A 20,186-nucleotide genomic window follows, 5' to 3' on the forward strand; every position below is an offset into this window, starting at 1 on the left:
AAAGCCAAGAATTATGATCTGACTGAAATGATCTGACGTGGAGGAAAAGTGTAACAGGCTCATTTAATATAAATGGTAAATAATTCCTTACTGTGTCTAGAATCACTGTGTTTTATCTTCATACTGTATCCTTAATAAGTGTACTTTTTAGTAGTTTTCAATGAAAGTGCTGTGTTTTTTTTAGAACATGCAGTGTGACGAGGTGCTAAGTCTCTCTTTTGCATAAAAAAATCAGTTAAGCTGCAGAAGTGCTCTCACAACTGAGCATTTTTGGAAGAGTCCTGGTATTTTCAGCTGCCCAAAATGCTTTGGCAAACACAATCCCTAAACATATTTTATGTTCTAGTAAATCACATTAATGTGTGTTTTTCTATGAGGATGGGGAGGGCAGACAGCATCTTACAGTATTTCATTTAGAATGCCTTGTTGAGCACAGTGGCACTTCCTAATTTTCATTTTGGGTGCATACAAATATCTGAAAATTGCAGTGATGAAGTAACAAAAGTACCAATTACAAATAATCAAATTACTGTAATTAAATAGTTTTCTCAGGAATTGTAATTTACTGAGTACTTTTAAAAATGTGTACATGCACGTTCCCTTCCGGACATTTTTAGTGCTGTATTGGTACTTTTACTCAACTTCTTTCCTTCAGCCTGTAGTCACTACTTTATTTTTCTTGTCCATGGGGATCAGATAAAGTAAAAAGTAGAAAGTCTTGTGATTCCAGTCCAATCAAATTCCACACAGACAGTAAAATGCATCATACTGAACTACGACAAGAAATGGGCACTTTATAAATGCAGCAAACAGATGTGATGTGATCTTTACACATAATGATCCAGAGATGGCTTAGACTGCATGCCACTTTACTGTATACTGTAAAGATGTTTACTGTATAATGACTGAAATCATCAAATAGTCTTAAACAGTAACTAAATGCACTACAGAATGTTACGTTTACACACACGCACAAATTGCATGTAAGCACATCTGCTTTTCACAGCGTAATACTAATCTAGAGTACTTTTAAAAGAACTACTTTTTATGCATACTTTCATTGATAATTACAACAGATAGGCTACTTTTACCTTCCTTACAGTACATCTTTGGGCAAGTAATGGTACTTTTACTTGAGTATGATTTTCAGTACTCTTTCCACCTCTGGAAAATTGTATAACAGGCTACAACTAAACTAAACTAAACTAAATTAAACTAAACTAAACAAAACTAAACTAAACTAAACTAAACTAAACACTATGTAATGCATATTTAATTTACAGTGAATGGGTTTGTAGCTTAAAATAAGATTAAATATATAACACATATGAATATTTCAAGTCTTAACTCAAAAAGGCAAGCAGCTAAACATCCAGTCATTTTTAATCTCTCTACTTGATTCCGCGTGTTACAGCAGACTCTGGGGTTCTGTCGAATTTAAGTAATGCAGCACACAGAGATAAGATACAATGAAAAAACATGAAAAATCACTCAAGCAGCTCCTCACCTGAGGAACGGAGAGAACAACACTCATCGCCCAGGCCACGCTCAGCATTATTTTGTTCTTCTTCTTAGCCTTATTAATGGCCAGAGGGTTGAGAATGGCCGACTGTCTGTCTAGGCTTATGACCACGGTCACAAATGCACAGGAGTACATAGCCACGAGCTTCAGAAACATTAACAATCTGCAAGCCAGATCTCCCGCCAGCCACTGAACTGTGATGTTCCAAGCTGCATCCACTGGCATCACGATGAAAGTCACCAGCAGGTCGGCAACGGTGAGGTTCATGATTAAAATTCGTACATGGGACTTGCGCTTGTTGTTGGTGCTGGCAGCCCACAACACGCCGAGGTTGCACACAGCTGACACTGCGCAAAGAGTGAAGGTAATTATCACCCTCACTTTTGCTGCCATGGAAAATGTGGGCAGCTGCAATGCCGCTTCACCTGTGTTATTGTTACACGTGGGCAAATCACAACTGCCATTCAGAGTATCTGCAGTCAGCTGGTGAAACATGATGTTCTCAGATGTTGGAGAGCTGTCATTCATCACTGAAGAGCGAAAGCGTGTGTTTGCTGCATTTGCTCGACACCCTGCTGTACAGTGAGGATCACAGACGATTCATGATTTCCAGTAAATGGAAAGGCTCCTTTATATTACAGCGCTAGAGTTGAATTACAAAAACAACAACAACAACGAAAAAAAATATATAAAAATAAGTAAGTATCATTACAAATAATAACATATGTATACACATTTTTTTTTTTTTGGTCATACTTTACAATAAAGCTCTGTTAGATTCATGTATAAACTAACATGAAGTAGTAATAAACAATACTTGTACAGCATTTAATAATCATAACTCAACATTTAGTAATGCATTATTAAAATCAAAATGCATGCTTGTAACATTAGTCAAGTATATTTTCAGTAGCTGATGTTAACAAATATAAATGTAATAACATTTGTTGTTTGACTAACTTAACTAACAATATCTTATGTAACCTGATTGTAACATGAACTAATACATGATAGCAAAGTGTTTGTTTTTGCATAAAAATGCAAGTTTGATACTGAATATTATTAATTTTTTGAATGATCTTGAATAGTTGACCTCAAATTAAAAATGTGTTAATTTACTATCCCTTAAGCCAAGATGTTTTCTTCAGTAAAACACTAAAGGAGATTTTAAAGAAGAAACTGTGGTTCTAAATGCAAGTCGGTGTCAATAAACATAAGCAAAACCAATATTAATACTTGTGGTTTCTGATGATGCTAAGGTCTTACAAAGAAAAGCATTTAGTCTGTGCAAGAAACTGAATATTATATTATTGTATTTACACCTTAACATTGAATGTGTTCATGACATGTCGCATAATGACTTTTGTGCTGGAACATGGTCATATTTTGCTTTATAAGACTTAAATTAATCACCAGAGCCATATGTATGTACTTTATTTTGCCATTGTGTTTTTTTTTTTACTCTTTGCTATGGTTCTGCAAAAAAAAAAAAAAAAAAACGTCACCTGCCACTTGAATGTCTACTGAACAGCAACATTTATCATTTACTTTGGGCATAGTAATGACAGTTTTACAACAAATGCCATGGTTAAACAGCATTTACTGTAGTAAAACCATGGTTTAGTTTTAAATGAATTGCTAAAACATCTCTACATGTATCTCTACATAAAATCTTAAAATCTAGTTTTAGAATATGAATTACAAGTCGAAAACATGCTAATATTCTCATTCATCAATAACATCTCATTTCAATAGTTTATTGTAATAATAATTATTTAATTATATTATAATATTCAGACATAACCTACCTGATGCAATGGGATGATCCGTTAGAAGAAATCCAATGACCTTGAAATTAGTTGTTTGAACATCTCAATGCATAAAAAAACTTGATTAATTCATACATCCTTCATGTGCTTCTAAAACCCGATCTTCAAGTTCGAATGCACAGAGATGTGATGAAAGAAAACGGTAGTTCCCCATCTAACAAACACCTGTTCGCAAGGTGACATTCGTCTCAATCAAAGAGTTAGTCAGATTTGCAAGGCACCAATCTATGCTTTTTTCAGAGAAAGTACCTTTTAAATGAACTAAATAGTTTGCAGAAAGTAAGTTTCGGGTGATATTCACCAGTATGTGCTTTCGACCGCATCCTTAGCTGGTGTTTTCTCCTCCAGTTGCAGAGTGAAGTGTGACTGTCCGTGCGCGTCTCCTTCGCTGCTGCAGCGCGCGCATTCACAGACTTTCCACCTCTTTTAATTCCCTCGCGCGTCACTTGACAACATTCGCGCTCGCTTTCGCTTTGCGCCTGTCAATCTGGACTGTCATCATATAGGTCACATTGTCGTTATCCATACATATTTTTCGCAATGTACACCCAGTAATTTCACATTAACCAGAGGGCTAGTTAAGGGGATGAGATGTGCTGGGTTTCTAAAGGGATTAGAATGCCCTCACCATCAATACCATCTAAGATAGCGCGTATACTGAAGAATTTAATCATCCAAAGATCACCCAAGCACCTTCTAACATGTGATTTTAGTAAACACAAAGATTAGATTATAAAGTAATTAGCGCAAATTTTCACACTGTGCCAAGCAGATGCTCAAAAATCGAATTTGCTGTCACCTGGGGAGGTTGCTGCAGCTTAAAATCTAAACCATGTAGGTTTGCAATCTAAGTACATCCATTTTCAAATAACAAAACGACCAGTTTTCATTGATGCTCTTTGTTGATGACCTGTTTCATGGCACTACTGGTTTCACTATAAACTGAAAACCCTATAGGATGATTGAACTAATTTGATCTAGTAAACTATTTCCTCCAACTAATTTGAGTAATAGGGTTACAAAAAACGTGCACCTTTAAGTTTAATAAATTGGTGCTTTTGTGGAATGAACACAGTAACACCAGTGTGAAACATGTTGCTTTTCTTGGGGGCAACAGCGAAGAAAATCATTATAAGTGACAAATTATCAATGCATTTTAGTAAATGTCTGCTGCAAGGTAATCACAGGTTAAGAATCATGGTGGTGTACTTAATAAAATCAGTTTAATTCATCTAAGTTCTTGATTTTTAAAACAATTCTCTAACAATATGTGATCACACAAGTGGTGCAACGTAAATGGTTTATATGAAATCATGAAATAATAAAAATAAGTTATGTCATCAAAAGGATTTCAAAAGAATACATTTTTGTTAAATGGTGACACCAGTGACTACAACATTCATTATTTTATGATGTTTCTTTGGCATTTAGTTTTCCTGTCATTTACATCATATACTTGGCCATTATGCATATATTATTGTATTTTGAAATTGCTGTTTCATAAAAAAGCAGCTTTGTGGTGCTTGGAATTTTACACAAGTAATTAGACAATTAATCAATAAACAATGACTATTTCAGCATTGAAGACTAAAATGTGTAAATGTTAAGTAAAATATTGTTTCATTTTAAAATATAAAGAAGAGTTTTCAAAGTCTAATTTATGTTTAGTTAGTCTGGCATTTCTGTAAAATGACCCCAAAACCAATATGCAGACTAAGGAACAGCTTTTTCCCCAGAGCTGTCTCCCTTTTAAACTCTGCCCCCCACTGACTCTTTTGCACTCTTTTGCACTCCTAATAAACCTCCACTCTCCTCATAACTTATACACCTCATAATCACAGCACTATTTAACATTTGCACAATTAAAAATTGCACATTTTAATTGCACAACATTGCACTGATTCATTTATTTGAACTGACATCCCCACAGCACATGGGCATTTGTATTTATGTACACACCCAATGTACATATACATTTGTAATTATATGTTTATCTATCGGCATACTTCTGATTATTAATAATAAACTTTACATATTTTCATCTACTGTAAATCTCAGTTCATAGCTAATACAACCTGTAAATAATGTTTATAGTACATCCATTTGTAAATTTCATCATAGTTTTTCTATAATTGCACATTATAACTTATGGCTATATCCTGCACTTGGTGTTATTGCACTCCTGGTTAGACCTAAACTGCATTTTGTTGCCTTGTATTGTAAATGTGTAATGATGATAAAGTTGAATCTAATCTAATCTAATCTAATCTAATCTAATCTAATCTAATACAAAAATCATACTACTGGCACTTGTAGTTATTAAATGAATAATAAAATAATAAGTAATCACACTAAATGTTATTAATAAAAAAAAATTAAGCTCAAGAAAATACAGACTAATTTGGTAAAATTACAGAATTTCAAAGAGAGTCAGCGGTTGAGTCCAGCTTTGTTTAGGTGGGAGTGTCAAGTGGCAAAAGAGGGATAAAAAGAGGGGTTTCATTACATGCGTTAAAGCTGATTTCTTTACACCAGCAACACAAACACAGAAGCAGGGGAGATAGACAGGAATTCGGAGAGCAGCATTTACAGTGGATCTGAGAGCTGTGTGAAAGTGGAGGATTTTCAGTTCATAATGTTGTGGTGATATTACAATAAATTTAGTAGCTAAATCATTTTGACTAAGGTATTACCCTAAAAACTGCTGATGATACTAACTAACTTTGTCATCTGATATAAACAAACAAAGAACATTGATCACTCACTTACCAAATCTGTAGAGACTGGACAATCAACACTAACTGGAACTGCATCTTTTTTTAAAAGAAGACTAGTAGCAAATACAGATTTTACCATTTACATTCGAAAAGCTCTTGGGTAAAAAATTTTCCTTACAAACACATTTTTTTGCATGTCAGCAGACCACTGTAATCCACACATATGTGTCCACACGCCAGCGGTGCTCCCATCAAGGGGGAAACAGAAACAAACCTTCGCTGGGGCACACTTATAAATGCAAAACTGACGACCTATGTCTCGGAACATTTATCCTACTGCTTGTTTGAATTACGGTTGGCTACAAAAGGTGGCATCGATCTGAACACTGCAACAGATAACAGTCTTTGAAGCTCATTCATATTAATGAAGTTGCATCTCGTTCACAATAGAGGGTGCTGATTGGTTTGCACCAATCCTTTCTCACAAATTAACGAACAAATGTGCTGAAAACTCGTTTATGTCACTTTGTACCGGCCGGTACATACAGCAAAACTCGACATTGGAATTTACACAAGGATCTAATTACCCTGACGTAGCTTTAAACTTTTTTTTCAAACTGGAGGAACGAATTTGCTTTCAACAATGCAAAAACAACAAATTTTTACTTGTTAGCTAAATATATATATGTCCTAATAGTGTTTTTGGCAACATGGGACATATGCATGACTGGCAGCATATTAAAAATGTTTTTTTGATGTTTCGTGACCCTTAGAAAAGGATTACCAGGGCTGGGCAGTAGCGTCGCTTTTCAGTAGCGAAGCTCTTTCTTTAGTCAAGTAGCGCGTCCACAGAAGCTACATTTACAGATCATGGATCAATAAATGACGGCACTGACATTCACAGAGCTGTGAGGCCGGTGTCTAGCCCATGAAAGTAAATCCATATGATGGTGAGAATGATGATTTCTTCTTCCTGTTCTATGGTGGTCGACAACAAACTTTTTGGTGCGTTACTGCCACCTCTTGCTCTGGTCAGTGACAACGCCGACCAATTAGGCCAACACGAGAACCTTGCATCATGGAAAGATGACTGAGGGAGAGTATCTGAAGCAGGATCCCCCTGATCATACCCCGAGAAGTATTTTAGATGAGAAGATGTAAAGATGCAATAACTTTAATTTGGATGCTGGGCTCAAAAAATATTGATAAAAAATTATATATATATATATATATATATATATATATATATATATATATATATATATATATATATATATATATATATATATATACATACATACACACACACACACACTTTATATAGTAAGGCTAAAGTACACTATGGTAATTACTATTAGGTCATGATAGTTACTAATGATACTACATTGTGTAGGGTAATTCATTAATGAGAAGTTGCAAATATATACAGTACAATATAATGCATATTTCTAAATATTTCCCTTTACCATCAATTACTGTAGTATTTTAAATGTGTGGATTTTTTAGTTTTTTGATGTTATATACTATAAATTGTTCATTTAGTTCTGTACAGCATATTATTTGCAGTAAATAACTGAACAATTCTGCCTCACATGTTTCATTGACGGTTTTGTTGATCGCTAAGATATGATTGACTTGGATTTAAGTTGCTTCGATTTAAAAATGAAATGTAGATGAAAGATGTAGCTAAGCTCCTTTTGCCAAGTAGCTTTTATATTAGCTTGCTATATTTCCCAGAGGGTCGCTTTTAGTGTAGTTAAGCTCCATTTTAAGTAGAGTAGCTATGCTAGCTTACTACATTTTTAAGTAGCTTGCCCAACACTGAAGATTACTCTGTAATCTTTGAAATAAGCTACTCTTCTTCTAAAAAGCCTATATCTGCCAGACTTGAATTTATTTGTTTTAATTATTTATTTATTTGTCAGTATATACTACTGCTGCCCTGAATGACATTTAGACAGCAGTCATTATTTTTGGTTTTGAAAAATGAAACAGGACATGCATGAGCGAAGCAAAACTGTTCTTTTGAATTCGTCTCTGACCTGTGAGCAGTCGAATGTTCAGATCAGTTGGCATCAGCAAGAATTTGCTTGAAGGTGATTTGTGGCTCAGGTTAGAAAACATAAGTTATTTATGACCGTTTCATTTAGCATTCCACTGCCTCAAACTTCAAAACCATATCTATTATAGAAGGGCCAGCTTCACGGACAATGCAGAAAAAAAGGCAGTGAAACATTCTAAGAATAAATGAGAATATGCACTGTTAAATTTAAGATAAAAATTCGTAGAGGTGAATCAGAAATGTATAATTAGGCATATTATAAACTGTTTTGGAATCATTTCAGTTTTATTTTTTAATTGTACTGATTGCCTTATTATTTTTACATCTATTTAATTTAATATCCCCAGCCAAAATGTATCTAATCACAATGGCTCTAGGCTAATGGAAGCAAATTATTGCATAATTGTTTTTCTTTGACCACTGGAAAGACTCACAGCTTTTTCCCCCTCAAATATATCTTCTTAATTAATTGTATAATCATATTTTAATTCTAATTTACTCTCCGAGGTGTGATGTGGGCTTTGCATTGCACTTCACTATTATGATGAAGCACAAAGCAGGTCTCAACACCGGCACACAATAATAATCACCATTTGATTATGTAATGAGTATGGCATGCTCTCCTGATTAAAATATTTTTCCTAAGCATTAGCGTGGCAGTAATTGATTTCACTGAGGCTTTGTATTAAAGAGAAGGTGTCAGAACTGCTGCTGCAAGGGAAATTAATTTCACAATGACCTCAAGGTCTCTCCTGCCCACCCAGACCTGACGACAGGAGAGGGTGCTGTGGCAGAAGTCAAGCTCAATTCTGCTTCAGAGAGTGTTGCAGACACATCTGAGCTCTGGCCCGAGTTGGCCCCATTTCCCTGCTACAGGGAATGGAGCTGTCTGGCACATCAACACCGCAACAAATACGACTCTCCCCTGTCTCCTCTCATTAAATCTTGCCATGTATAAACAAACACACAACCTCTTCTTCCCCAACACACTCAGGTATAGGCATCCTGTCACCGGGAAGAATGTGAAACTTATTAAACCCTCTCCACGGGTATAATATTCACTGAGAACTTACTTAAAACCCAGTTGAGAGTTTGAATCGCTGACCTTTGACCTTCCGTATTCTGGTAGAATATTCTATGGAATATATGGTGGCAGGCAAAATTATTCACCCTCCTGTGAAAATGTTTTCAAACATTTTGGAAGGGCTGTTTAACAGAGAGATTTTCATCACATTTTTAAAAGATAATAAGGCCCAATCCCAATTATTTTTTTACCCTACCCCTTCCTCTTGGCCCTTGAAACAGAGTGTGAAGGGGAAGGGCTTAAGATTTTACCACTAAGAAATGGGCCACTACTACAATACCTGCACAAGTCATCATATGTCATTGCAAGCTCATACTTTATATGAGATCAACGACAGCTACTGCTGTAGTTAATCCAGGTTTATAACTTTTTTGGTATTTATTTTCAGGAAATGAGCAAAGGCAACGATATCATGTTGTCATAATTATATAATGTTGCAATAAGCTCATAATTGTGTATTTACACCCTGGCCATATTCATCTATACCAGATATGCCCAAAGTAGGGCCTGCGGGCCAAAGTTGGCCCATTGAAACTTTTGATTTCGCCCTCAATCCCATCTGAGAGGAATAATGAATATGATGGGGTGAATGCCTTTAATACAGAGATTATCATTTCCAATTTAAAGTAACCTGTTTTGTTTGTTTTATTGCTGAGCTAGAAAAAAGCTAACTAAAATTAATTGTTTTAATCAAATGTAAATGTGTCTGATTTTTTAAAATGTATATACTGTCACTTAAAGGATAGAGGACTATGCAGAAGACATCAACAAGCAAATCATGTAAAAACTAGTGTAGATAGTATTTTTTTTACTGTAATACGTTCATTGTACAATGTAAAAAAAAAAAACTGTATTAGTTATTTTTAAGTCATTTTTAAACATTATTAAATAAATTAGAAAATTACCGATGGTAAATTGCCCCACCTATATTTACCATAGGCCCACTAGCCTCAATCAAGTTTGATTTTTGGATCTTCATAAGAAAAAGCTTGGACACTGTATATTAGACACTGTAAACAGGTAATTCCCTGCCACTAGATTTTTCTGACAGGGAATTCCAGTGTCAGAAAGTGTCAGATGTGAAAGTATGTTGCAAGACTATACAGGAAGTATTATTATGGATTATCTGTAGCGAAATTTTGTGTTTTTTAAAATAATTACTTTAAAGCATGACAATAAAACATGAACGCTGTTATGAATGTATTAACACATATGCTTGTATGTTGTAAAACTTTGTAATAACAACAAAAATACAAATTTGTGCATCTCCTTACTTCTGTGTGCAGCCATGCTGCCATTATGGCTGGTGTATTCTGGGAAATTTTCGTACCTATTGGTTTCGAGTGTGGTCCTGAAAACCTCTGTTTCAAGGGCTATCTAGCCCTTTCCCTACGTCTTCAAGCTAAAGAGAATTAGGACACCTCTACCCCTTCATGTGAACGCACAAAACGAAGGGTATGGGTAATAGGAAGGGCTAAGGGGTAGAATTGGGATTAGGCCCAAGTTTATGAATTATGAGTTTATGATACTTTTCATATATGTTTGATTAGTTTTAATAACTAATTTATTTGGTCTTTGCCATGCTGACAGTACAGTGCATCATTTTGCAAGATACAAGTTTTCAGCTTAAAGTGCAATTTACAGTCTTAACTAGGTTATTAGGTTACTAGATAATTATAGGCAATTTAGGTTAGGTTAATTAGGTTTGTTCAGCCTAATCTCACAAGTAAACATAACTAATTTACGTTTTGTAAGTTAAGTGGCTAATTTGAACAAATATGTATTACTTCGGTCATACAAAAATGTATGATTTTAAAAAGGAGGCGTGGCACTGTCACTGACGCGCACCTCTCAAATAATGTAACTACATGTCGCAACGACGCGTAGCCTAGCTCTGTGATTGGTCGGCTTGGTAGCGCTGATGAGTGTGGGCGGGACAGAGAGCTGCGGGAGTCTGTTGGAACTAGTGTTTACATTAGGGATGGGAAGATTAATCGATATGTATCGATACGCGGTCATGCGCGTGCACGATGCGAGTGCATCGGTAGAGCAGCGAAGGATTAATGAAATTTTGGAAGCAAATCGAGATGCATCGGTTTTTGCGAGATGCATCGGTTTTTCCAAGATACAGCTTATATTTTTAATATAGAATGTATTTTTTATTTATTAATAAGTATTGTCAACCTGTTTTTGGCGCATAATTTAATCGACCTACATAAAGTAAGCCTTAGCAACGGATTTGCGGATGTGTACACTTACACTACAACTCAGTGTATCAGGTGTGCGGATGAAGCTAGTGGAGCGCCCTCAGAAAGCGTGAGAAGCAAAACAAGCATTTTATTCCCCACTGAGTTTTAAATCTAAAGTTTGGCAACATTATAGATTTAAGGATGGACGACATGACAGGACAGATGCAATTTGCAAAATGTGCCGCGCATCTGTAAAATACGCGGGCAGTACGACTAATCTGAAATCTCACTTGAAGCGGCGCCTCGGTGTTGTTGTGAAAGCAGTGTTCCTGCATCCCCGGCTTTCGCACTGCTTCAACTGTAGCTACCAGCTCCAAAAGTGGTGAGAAAAGCATTGCAAGTTTTTTTTTTTTCCATGCGCAACAGTTTTGTGCGCTCTACGCCAATAACGGATGTTATTGCATTGTTCATCTGAAAAAGATATTCAGCCTGTTGTTTACAGTGACAGTGATGTTTCAAAGCAGCATAACACTGCTAGTTCACGACCTTAAGTTTTGAATATTCAGTGGCAAAATATATCTTTCTAAAACTTGTTTTCATAGTTGAAAAGGTAAATCACAATTCTAGTTGTTCAATGCTAAATCTTTATGTTGAAAGAGTGCAAATATATATATTTTAATATATATTGAACTTATACATTCTGTTTATCTTGAAAATACTTAAGTAATATGTGCTATATGTTCTAAAATGGCCCTATACTGTAAACTGACACTCTGGCTCTGAGAGAAAAGCCAGTTTGTAAAAAAAGTCTTGGTTTTGCTTGGTTAATAAATAATCAAACTTATTCAATGGCACAGCATCCTCTTTCACATCATCACATAAACTTGATCTAATTAGTGCTGAATTATCGCATTGTATCGTGATATGGGTTTGAATCGTATCGTGTTGCATCGCAATATGTCACAAATGTATTACTAATATATCGGATTGTATTCTTTGTATCGAGATGCGTATCGGATCGGCATTATAGCTTAGATGCCCAACCCTAGTTTACATGTGTCTAATATGATGTTAATGTAGTTTTCGTGTGTTTACATAAATGAATATGGTCACAATGTAAATATAAAGTACAGTTACGAGCTTATTGCCAAATAGATCATTATGATAACAGGGTATCATTGCCTTCTGTGATTTCCTGAAGATAAACACCAAAATAAATAAATAAATAAATAACACTGGAATAACTACAGCAGTCATCATCTTTTTTTTTCAGAAGAAAATATATTATAAAAAATACTATGAGAATTCCCTTGCTCTGTTAAACAGCACCTGGAAAAGTATTCAAATTTCACAAGAGGGCTAATAGTTTTTTCCTCAATTGTGTGTTATAAGAATAGGTGCTTTTTGTAAACTGTATATAGAGCTATACTCTTACTGTCCTATTTTTGGTCCCTCTTGCCCTACAGAGAGGGCAGAAAAAGTTAATTTCTAGAAATTTCATAAAAGGAAAAGTCACCCTTGCGGCAATAAAAGAGGAGCATGAATTGAAAAAAAAAATTACATTACCTCTGCTCAACATTTCTTTTAGGGTAAAGAATGCCTTGAGAGATTTGCACACTATTTTTGCCTGTTCAAAGAGAAAACCTCAACAACCCTTACTTTGTTAAAACAGTAGCTAAAGAATAAAGAGTAAGCCAATGTTTCATTGATTCATTTCTTTTCATAAAAAAGCTTACCCTGTTTAACATTACCTGGAGTTTTCTGTGACCTTTGATTCTATTCATTGTGTAGTTAGATCAGCACTTGACACTGGTTTGTGAGTCAGTGCTATAAGTGCTATAACAGTCCCACAGCAATAGGATTGTTTTTTTTTTTTCTTTTTTTTTTCTTACACCACATTGTTGAAACAATAAACAAGTTTTAATAAAGAAATTACTCAATCATATGCCAATTTGTTCAGTTGAGGAAACAACAACTACAGAAACACTTGTTGTGATGTGTACACCACCTGATAAATGTCTTGTCGTTATTATGCTCAATAATGTTTGTGTCTGGTGACTGGGCTGGCACCTTGACCTTCTTTGCTTTCAGAAGCTTTAATGAAGAGGCTGAAGTATGGAAAGGAGCGCTATCCTCCTGAAGAATTTGTCCTCTCCTGTGGATTGTAATGTAATGAGCAGCACAAATGTCTTGATACCTCAGGCTGTTGATGTTGCCATTCACTCTGCAGATCTCTTGCATGCCTCCATACTGAATGTAACCCCAAACCATGATTTTTCCTTCACCAAACCTGACTGATTTTTATGTCTTCTGCTGTATTTGTTATGATTGGGATGCAGATCAACAGATGATTCATCAGAAAAATCAACCTTCTGCCTTCTGCCATTGAAATCGATGACAAGACTTTTGTCAGATAGTGTTTTTAATATGACCAGACTGATCTCAGAGGAAAACCTAACTTTTTTTTGAGAATTGTTAAGTATTTGAATTAATACAATCTTTTAAAGAAAAATTTCAATTTTTATGAAAACGTTTTAGAATTTTTTTTAAACGTAAAGTTTTTAGAAGGAAAAAATCAAAAGTCCCCCATAAGCTTACCCATATTCATTTCATATTGCTTCATATTATGTCACACCTATGGACTTGATTGTGTCTGTGTTTTATGCTCCTGGGTTCTGAATTGTCCTGTTCTGAACATTTGGTTTGTTTCTAATAAATCTTGTAAATGTAATCTCAGTCCCTGTTCGTCTCTCTGCAGAACAGCACTCAGCAATATATGATTATATGCACTTATTTAAATGTAGATGCATGCCTACAAGCAATTATCCTGTAACAGCAAAGAGTGGAGTGGGTTTTACACTCACACACACTGCTGGGCATATGTAGACTACATTCTCATTCACTCATTACAGTTTATCTAACTGAGTCTGTCGTGGTGTGCTTTAGCAATGGAATTATCTGAAAGCAGGTTGAAGGATTAGCCAACACCATTATTGTAGTAAAGGTCAATTTGGTGTCCAATATCGCAAGCTGTCCCTTGTACTGAAATAATACTTATTATCTGTGCATAATCAGCATGCACGAACAAAGGCACACGTCTGTCATTAACTCAGATGTAATATTACAGAATATATATTATATACCATTTCAACCATCCGTTTATTACGTTTACCTGTTTTACCTTGCTCTATAAGCAACCAAATTCAAAAAGAGTTTGGTTCCAAAATGCTTTAAATCCATTTTGAGAAATTTGAATAAAAAGATCTATAGGTATGTAGGTGTTTTCGACTGTAAAATTATTTTATTTTATTTTTTCATGCTAATTTAAGAATTAAATGTACTCAAAGAGCTCAAAACTTCATCTATGTCAATATTTCAGAAAGAGAATAGTGTACACAAGTCAGGCGTCAGAATATTAAAAAAAATATTTGTACTAACTTCATGATTAATTTCTCTTCTGCATGTTTTAAGGATGCACCTTCTCTCTTCATATGTGTATAGAAGCCTTATGCCTAAAGCTCTTGTCCAAAAAAATAAATAAATAAATAAAAATTCACAAAGAGATTAAATATGCATTCAAGTACACTGAAAGTTAGGCTGATAAGCACAATGTACAGTATAAATGGTAGAGCCCCTCCAGGCAGGACTGTATTAAAAGGACAATTTATTTATTATATATATATTTATTTATTTATTTATTTTTGCTGTGAGTTGGCATATGACAAATTGGTTCTACTTTTAGAATAGCTTCCTAATTGGCATCCCTTATACCTTAAATTGCAGTTTTAAAACTCAAGGCGTTCAGAAGTTTTATGAAGACTGGAACACAAAGGTGAATTCTTTTCACACTGTACTTTCATGCTTTTAGCAATAAAGTGTTTGTCTTTAGCAAAATATATAAAATCCTGTCTTATCCAGCTCTAAATATGATTTCATTTATTGCCCCATCTTGACATAAAATGGACATATTAGATATATTCTGAGAGCAAAATATATCCTACTTGAAAGTTCAAGCAATGACCACCAAATAATTCTCAATATATTATACATTTTCTAAAACTGAACTGACATTCAAAACTATTAAAAATCCCATTGCAGGAATTCAGGGGTAATTCTCTTAAAGAATACACCTACAGTACAGATATATTCAACTATTAGTTAACACATTTGTGTGTGTTGAGCATTAGTTAAGACAACGCTAGCACCTGTAAGCTTTAACTATGGGAAAATAATAAAGTAATAATTCTGAAAGAAGGAAAGATGTTTTATAATTACAGTTACAGTTGAGTCTGTTGTCTTTACCCAAAACACATCCTTTAACTCCACTCTCCCCCACACCTCCAGTTAAGATCAGCAAAAGAGTCTTCTGGAAGCTGAAAAAAAAAAAAAAAAACACCAGGCCAAAATTGTGTCACACCAGTCTTTCAGAAATCCTGTGCTGACCAGCTAGCCCCAATCTTCACACGGATCATCATCTTTATCCCTGAGAAACCCAAAATGACAGGACTCAAGGACTAAAGACCTGTTGCTAATCCTGAAGGGGTTTGGCTTGTGCTGATTGCACAGGCGCTAGATGAGAAATTTCTAGTGTTGGAAGATTAATCAAATTGAAATTACAAATGTGAATGAGCAAAGCAGCGATCGTCATGCACATCTTGTCATGGAAGCTCCTACATAAGCCAGTGGCCACTCTCACAGAAATGCCCATAAAGAAACCCAAATCCCCCTAGCGTTGCATTATGAACAGACCATTCAACTGCTTTCATTGATTCAGCATGACTAGGGCCAGACGGAATCTGCGGATGTTTTTTGCTATTTCTGCAGAGAATTTTGGTAAAAGTCTGCGGATTTCTGCGGAATTATTTTGTGAGTATCATAACTAAAACCTTAATATATAAAATAAAAAATAATATCTTTTTAACTTTCATTTAATGTTTAAAATGCAAATCCAATCAGATTCACTTTATTAGGTAAATAAAGCAAGTTTATCATATAATATATCTAGTAAAAGACAGAAAATATTACTGTACAAACTGCATTGTTCATAAATCAGATGACAATTTACACATTAGTCAATATTATTACTGAAATTAATAAAAAAACTGAATAAATATAGATTCACACACATTTAGTCAAGTGAATAAACAGAATTAATGATGGGCTAAAAATCTGCGGAAATCTGTGTGCGCAGAATCCGGATGGGCCTAAACAGGACTAATAAACACATGACTGTATTCATTCATTCATTCGGCTTAGTCCCTGATTTATTCCACCAACTACTCTGGCGTCTGGCATATATTTTATGGATGGGATGCCCTTACAACACAACCCAGTACTAGGAAACACCCATACACTCTCATTCACACAAACACGGCAGCCAGTTTAGTTGATCCAATTAAATGGATATACCAGCCTGATCTCACAAGGAAACGTAAGTATTTTACGTTTTGTCAGTTTAGTGGCTAGTTCAGCCGTACAAAAATGTATGTTTTTAAAAAGGAGGCATGGCAACCAACCCCTTCCCTAGCCCCAACCAATTGGGTGATCAGCAAATCATACTAAATTGTACGAATTAGAATGTACAAATTCATACAAATTAGCCACTAAATCAAAAAGTTACAAATTGCCTTGAGATTGTGTTGGATATACAGTAAATATGCCGCATGTCTTTGGACTGGAGAACCCAGACAAAACTTTTGTTGCAGAGTGGCATATTTGACATTTAGTTATAGTTGCTTCTATTTAAGTAATACTTTACAACTTGACTACATGAACAAAAATGATAACAAATCAACTAATTACTATATAATCTTATAATATAAATTGAGCCTGACTCTTTCTTGCTGTTGTTCTAAAAAAGAAGAGCAGCAGCCATTGGGTAGGTTGAAATGTGTGGCAGTATATTCCTCAGTTAGATACACCTCCATATATGATGTGTTTTGAGGTACATATAAGAACTGGTGCAGTGAAGTGTTGTGTCAAGTGTGGAGTAGATCAACACTAGCCAGAGAGTGTGGATGTGGCATCCCCATCCATTAAGCAAATGATGATCCAGACCATGAATGAAGCACTGCATCTATTCTGAAATCCCCATGAGACAACAGCCTAAAGTGAGACTCAAAACCAGCACATCAGCCAGGGAAAACAACCAAAAACCTTTGTCAGAGTGAAGTCAGTTTTTAGCCTTAGCCTTTAAAGTCATTAGCCTTGCAATTATAGCATTCTTCTACCGATATGTCAATTTTTTAAATATATATAATGCCATTCTACACTGCAGCTTTGTGTTAGATATGCTATATTTTAAAGCATACAGTAAATGAGATCACGCTCAAGGAAACTGGCCAAGATGTGCCACGAAATGCTATTAGTATTGTTAAAAGAGGAGGAGCTCTTTGTTTTTTTTTTTTGAATTAATGAATAATTTAGTTCACATTTGAAGAACATAATGAATAGTAAGGGACAATATATAGTGTTTATTTATAAAGTTATACCTGGATGTTGCAAACATATCTAAAAAGTAAGGTAAAATCTGCTGAAAGAATAGTGCAAGATTCCAGTTTTACATAAGACGCTCAAAATAAATTAAATAAATAACCTAAAGCATCTTCCCAGAGGTGTGTTGTTTATATTTATATAACTTTAGATAACAACAGCTCATAGTTACCATTTCAACTGTGATTTAGAAAAGATCTCAATCCATTCATTTTCACCGTTCTCTCCTGTTAGGGTTATGACTGTGAGCTGTGGTAAAGCTGAACTGAATTTTTTTTAAAGTTGATAAAACTGAAATTCTTATTGTGGGCAAAAAACCTGAGCGAGAGAGTATTGAGGCAGAATTGTGTTATTTAGGTTAACAATAAAATAAAAAAAATAAAATAAATGGTTGTTAAAACTGGGTGTTGTGATCTAAATTTGAAATCTCATATTAATCAAGTAACAAAAAATTGTTTTTTTTTTATCATTCGAGAAACATTAACAGAAATAATTATTTTCTTATTATCTTATCTTTTAATGATGCTAAGAAATTAATTCATGCTTTTATTTTCTCTAAGCTTGATTCCTGCAATGCTGTTTGTATTAGTTTGGGTTCTATAAGGAAGTCACAACTGATACAAAATGCAGCAGCCAGAGTTTTAATGAAATTGAAAAAACAAGAACATCTTACACCAGCAGGGCTGGAAGGGAATCTGCAGCGTAAAACATGCTGGATAAGTTGGTGGTTCAATCCGCTGTGGCAACCTCAGATTAATAAAGGGACTAAGCCAAAAAAAAATGAATAAATAAATTACACCAGCATTAATATAATTACACTGGTTAACAATGCACAAAGGGATAGACTTCAAGGGTGCTTTCACACCTAGACTTTTGTTTTGGAACCTGGCACATTTTCCCCCTTTGCACGGTTTGTTTGGCATATGTGAATGCAGCAATTGTGCTCAGATCCGCACCAAAACAATTGGTCCAAGATTGCCTAAATGTGGTGGTCTCGGCTCAATTGAAACAAATTCTGGAGCGGATCGATTGTAGTGAGAAAGCAAAACGATTTTTCAGCCAGTTTTGAGTTAACTACACTCATTTCATTTGATAAAGTTGACTGTTGGGTTTTAAAGTGTGTGCATGTATATGCATATGTAAGGACTTTTGTGTGTGTGTGATTGTGTAGATATATTAATATGCGTGTATATGTATGCTTTTATCTGAATATATATATATATATATATATATATATATATATATATATATATATATATATATATATATATATATATATATATATATGTGTGTGTGTATATATACAGTTAAAGTCAGAATTATTAGCCCCCTTTTGATTTTTTTTTTTTTTTATATTTCCCAAATGATGTTTAACAGAGCAATGACATTTTTACAGTATGTCTGATAATATATTTTTTCTTCTGGAGAAAGTATTATTTGTTTTATTTCGGCTAGAATAAAAGTAGTTATTAGCTTTTTAAAAAACATTTTTGGGACAAAATTATTAGCCCCTTTAAGTACATTTTTTTTTCGATAGTCTACAGAGCAAACCATCATCGTACAATAACTTGCCTAATTACCCTAACCTGCCTAGTTCACCTTATTAACCTAGTTAAGCCTTTAAATGTCACTTTAAGCTGTATAGAAATGTCATGAAAAATTGGAAAAATAAATCAGTTATTAGAAATAAGTTTTTAAAACTATTATGCTTAGAAATGTGCTGAAACAATCTTCCCTCCATTAAAAAGAAATAGGGGAAAAAAATAAACAGGGCCGCTAATAATACAGGGGGGCTAATAATTCTGACTTCAACTGTATGTGTGTGTGTGTGTGTGTGTGTGTATGTGTGTGTGTGTATATATATATATATATATATATATATATATATATACACACGCGCACATGCGCACGCACACACACACACACACACACTTTTTTGCTTTATATGTTCATACATTTGTTTATTTGGTTTATTTTACAATGCTAGTTTGTTTGATGTGTGTGAAGCACTTTGAGTTGCATGTATGTACAAATAGAATTTTTAATCAGTATTATTATTATTAATTATTTCACAAGGTGACTTAATCTTTTCAAATGGCTAATTTTTATTGGTAATAATAGTTTCATATTCTGCAAATGCAAAATTTCATCTAACAATGTGACTTTTCATCAGATTCTTTTTTTTCCTGTTTGTTTAAATTGCTATTTTTTCATATATTTGTTTTAATTGCTATTTTTTCATATATTCCATATTTCTGTTGTGAATGCTTTTAGATTCTTATGTGGCACAT

General features: G+C 34.5%; 2 protein-coding genes across 5 annotated transcripts in view; both read right to left on the reverse strand.

The window, feature by feature from the left end:
• The window catches only part of LOC147839744 (uncharacterized), a 512,229-nt gene that overhangs the window by 20,011 nt on the left and 472,032 nt on the right, over window positions 1–20,186 (reverse strand). The window lies entirely within an intron of this gene.
• The window catches only part of gnrhr4 (gonadotropin releasing hormone receptor 4), a 156,638-nt gene that overhangs the window by 8,518 nt on the left and 127,934 nt on the right, over window positions 1–20,186 (reverse strand). The window contains exons 3-5 of one of the 4 annotated variants that reach the window (XM_087291294.1): window positions 15,706–15,776; window positions 1,948–2,097; window positions 1,508–1,869 (exon numbers count right to left, since the gene is read on the reverse strand). The exons of 1 other annotated variant lie outside the window; for it this stretch is intronic. In XM_087291294.1, the coding sequence (XP_087147420.1) occupies window positions 1,508–1,869; window positions 1,948–2,050 (465 nt within the window). In that variant the 5' untranslated portion in view covers window positions 2,051–2,097; window positions 15,706–15,776. 4 annotated transcript variants of the gene reach the window in all.

Source organism: Danio rerio, chromosome 18 (genome assembly GCF_052040795.2).
Source record: "Danio rerio strain M-AB ecotype USA chromosome 18, GRCz13ab, whole genome shotgun sequence".
NCBI classification, from domain to species: Eukaryota; Metazoa; Chordata; class Actinopteri; order Cypriniformes; family Danionidae; genus Danio; species Danio rerio.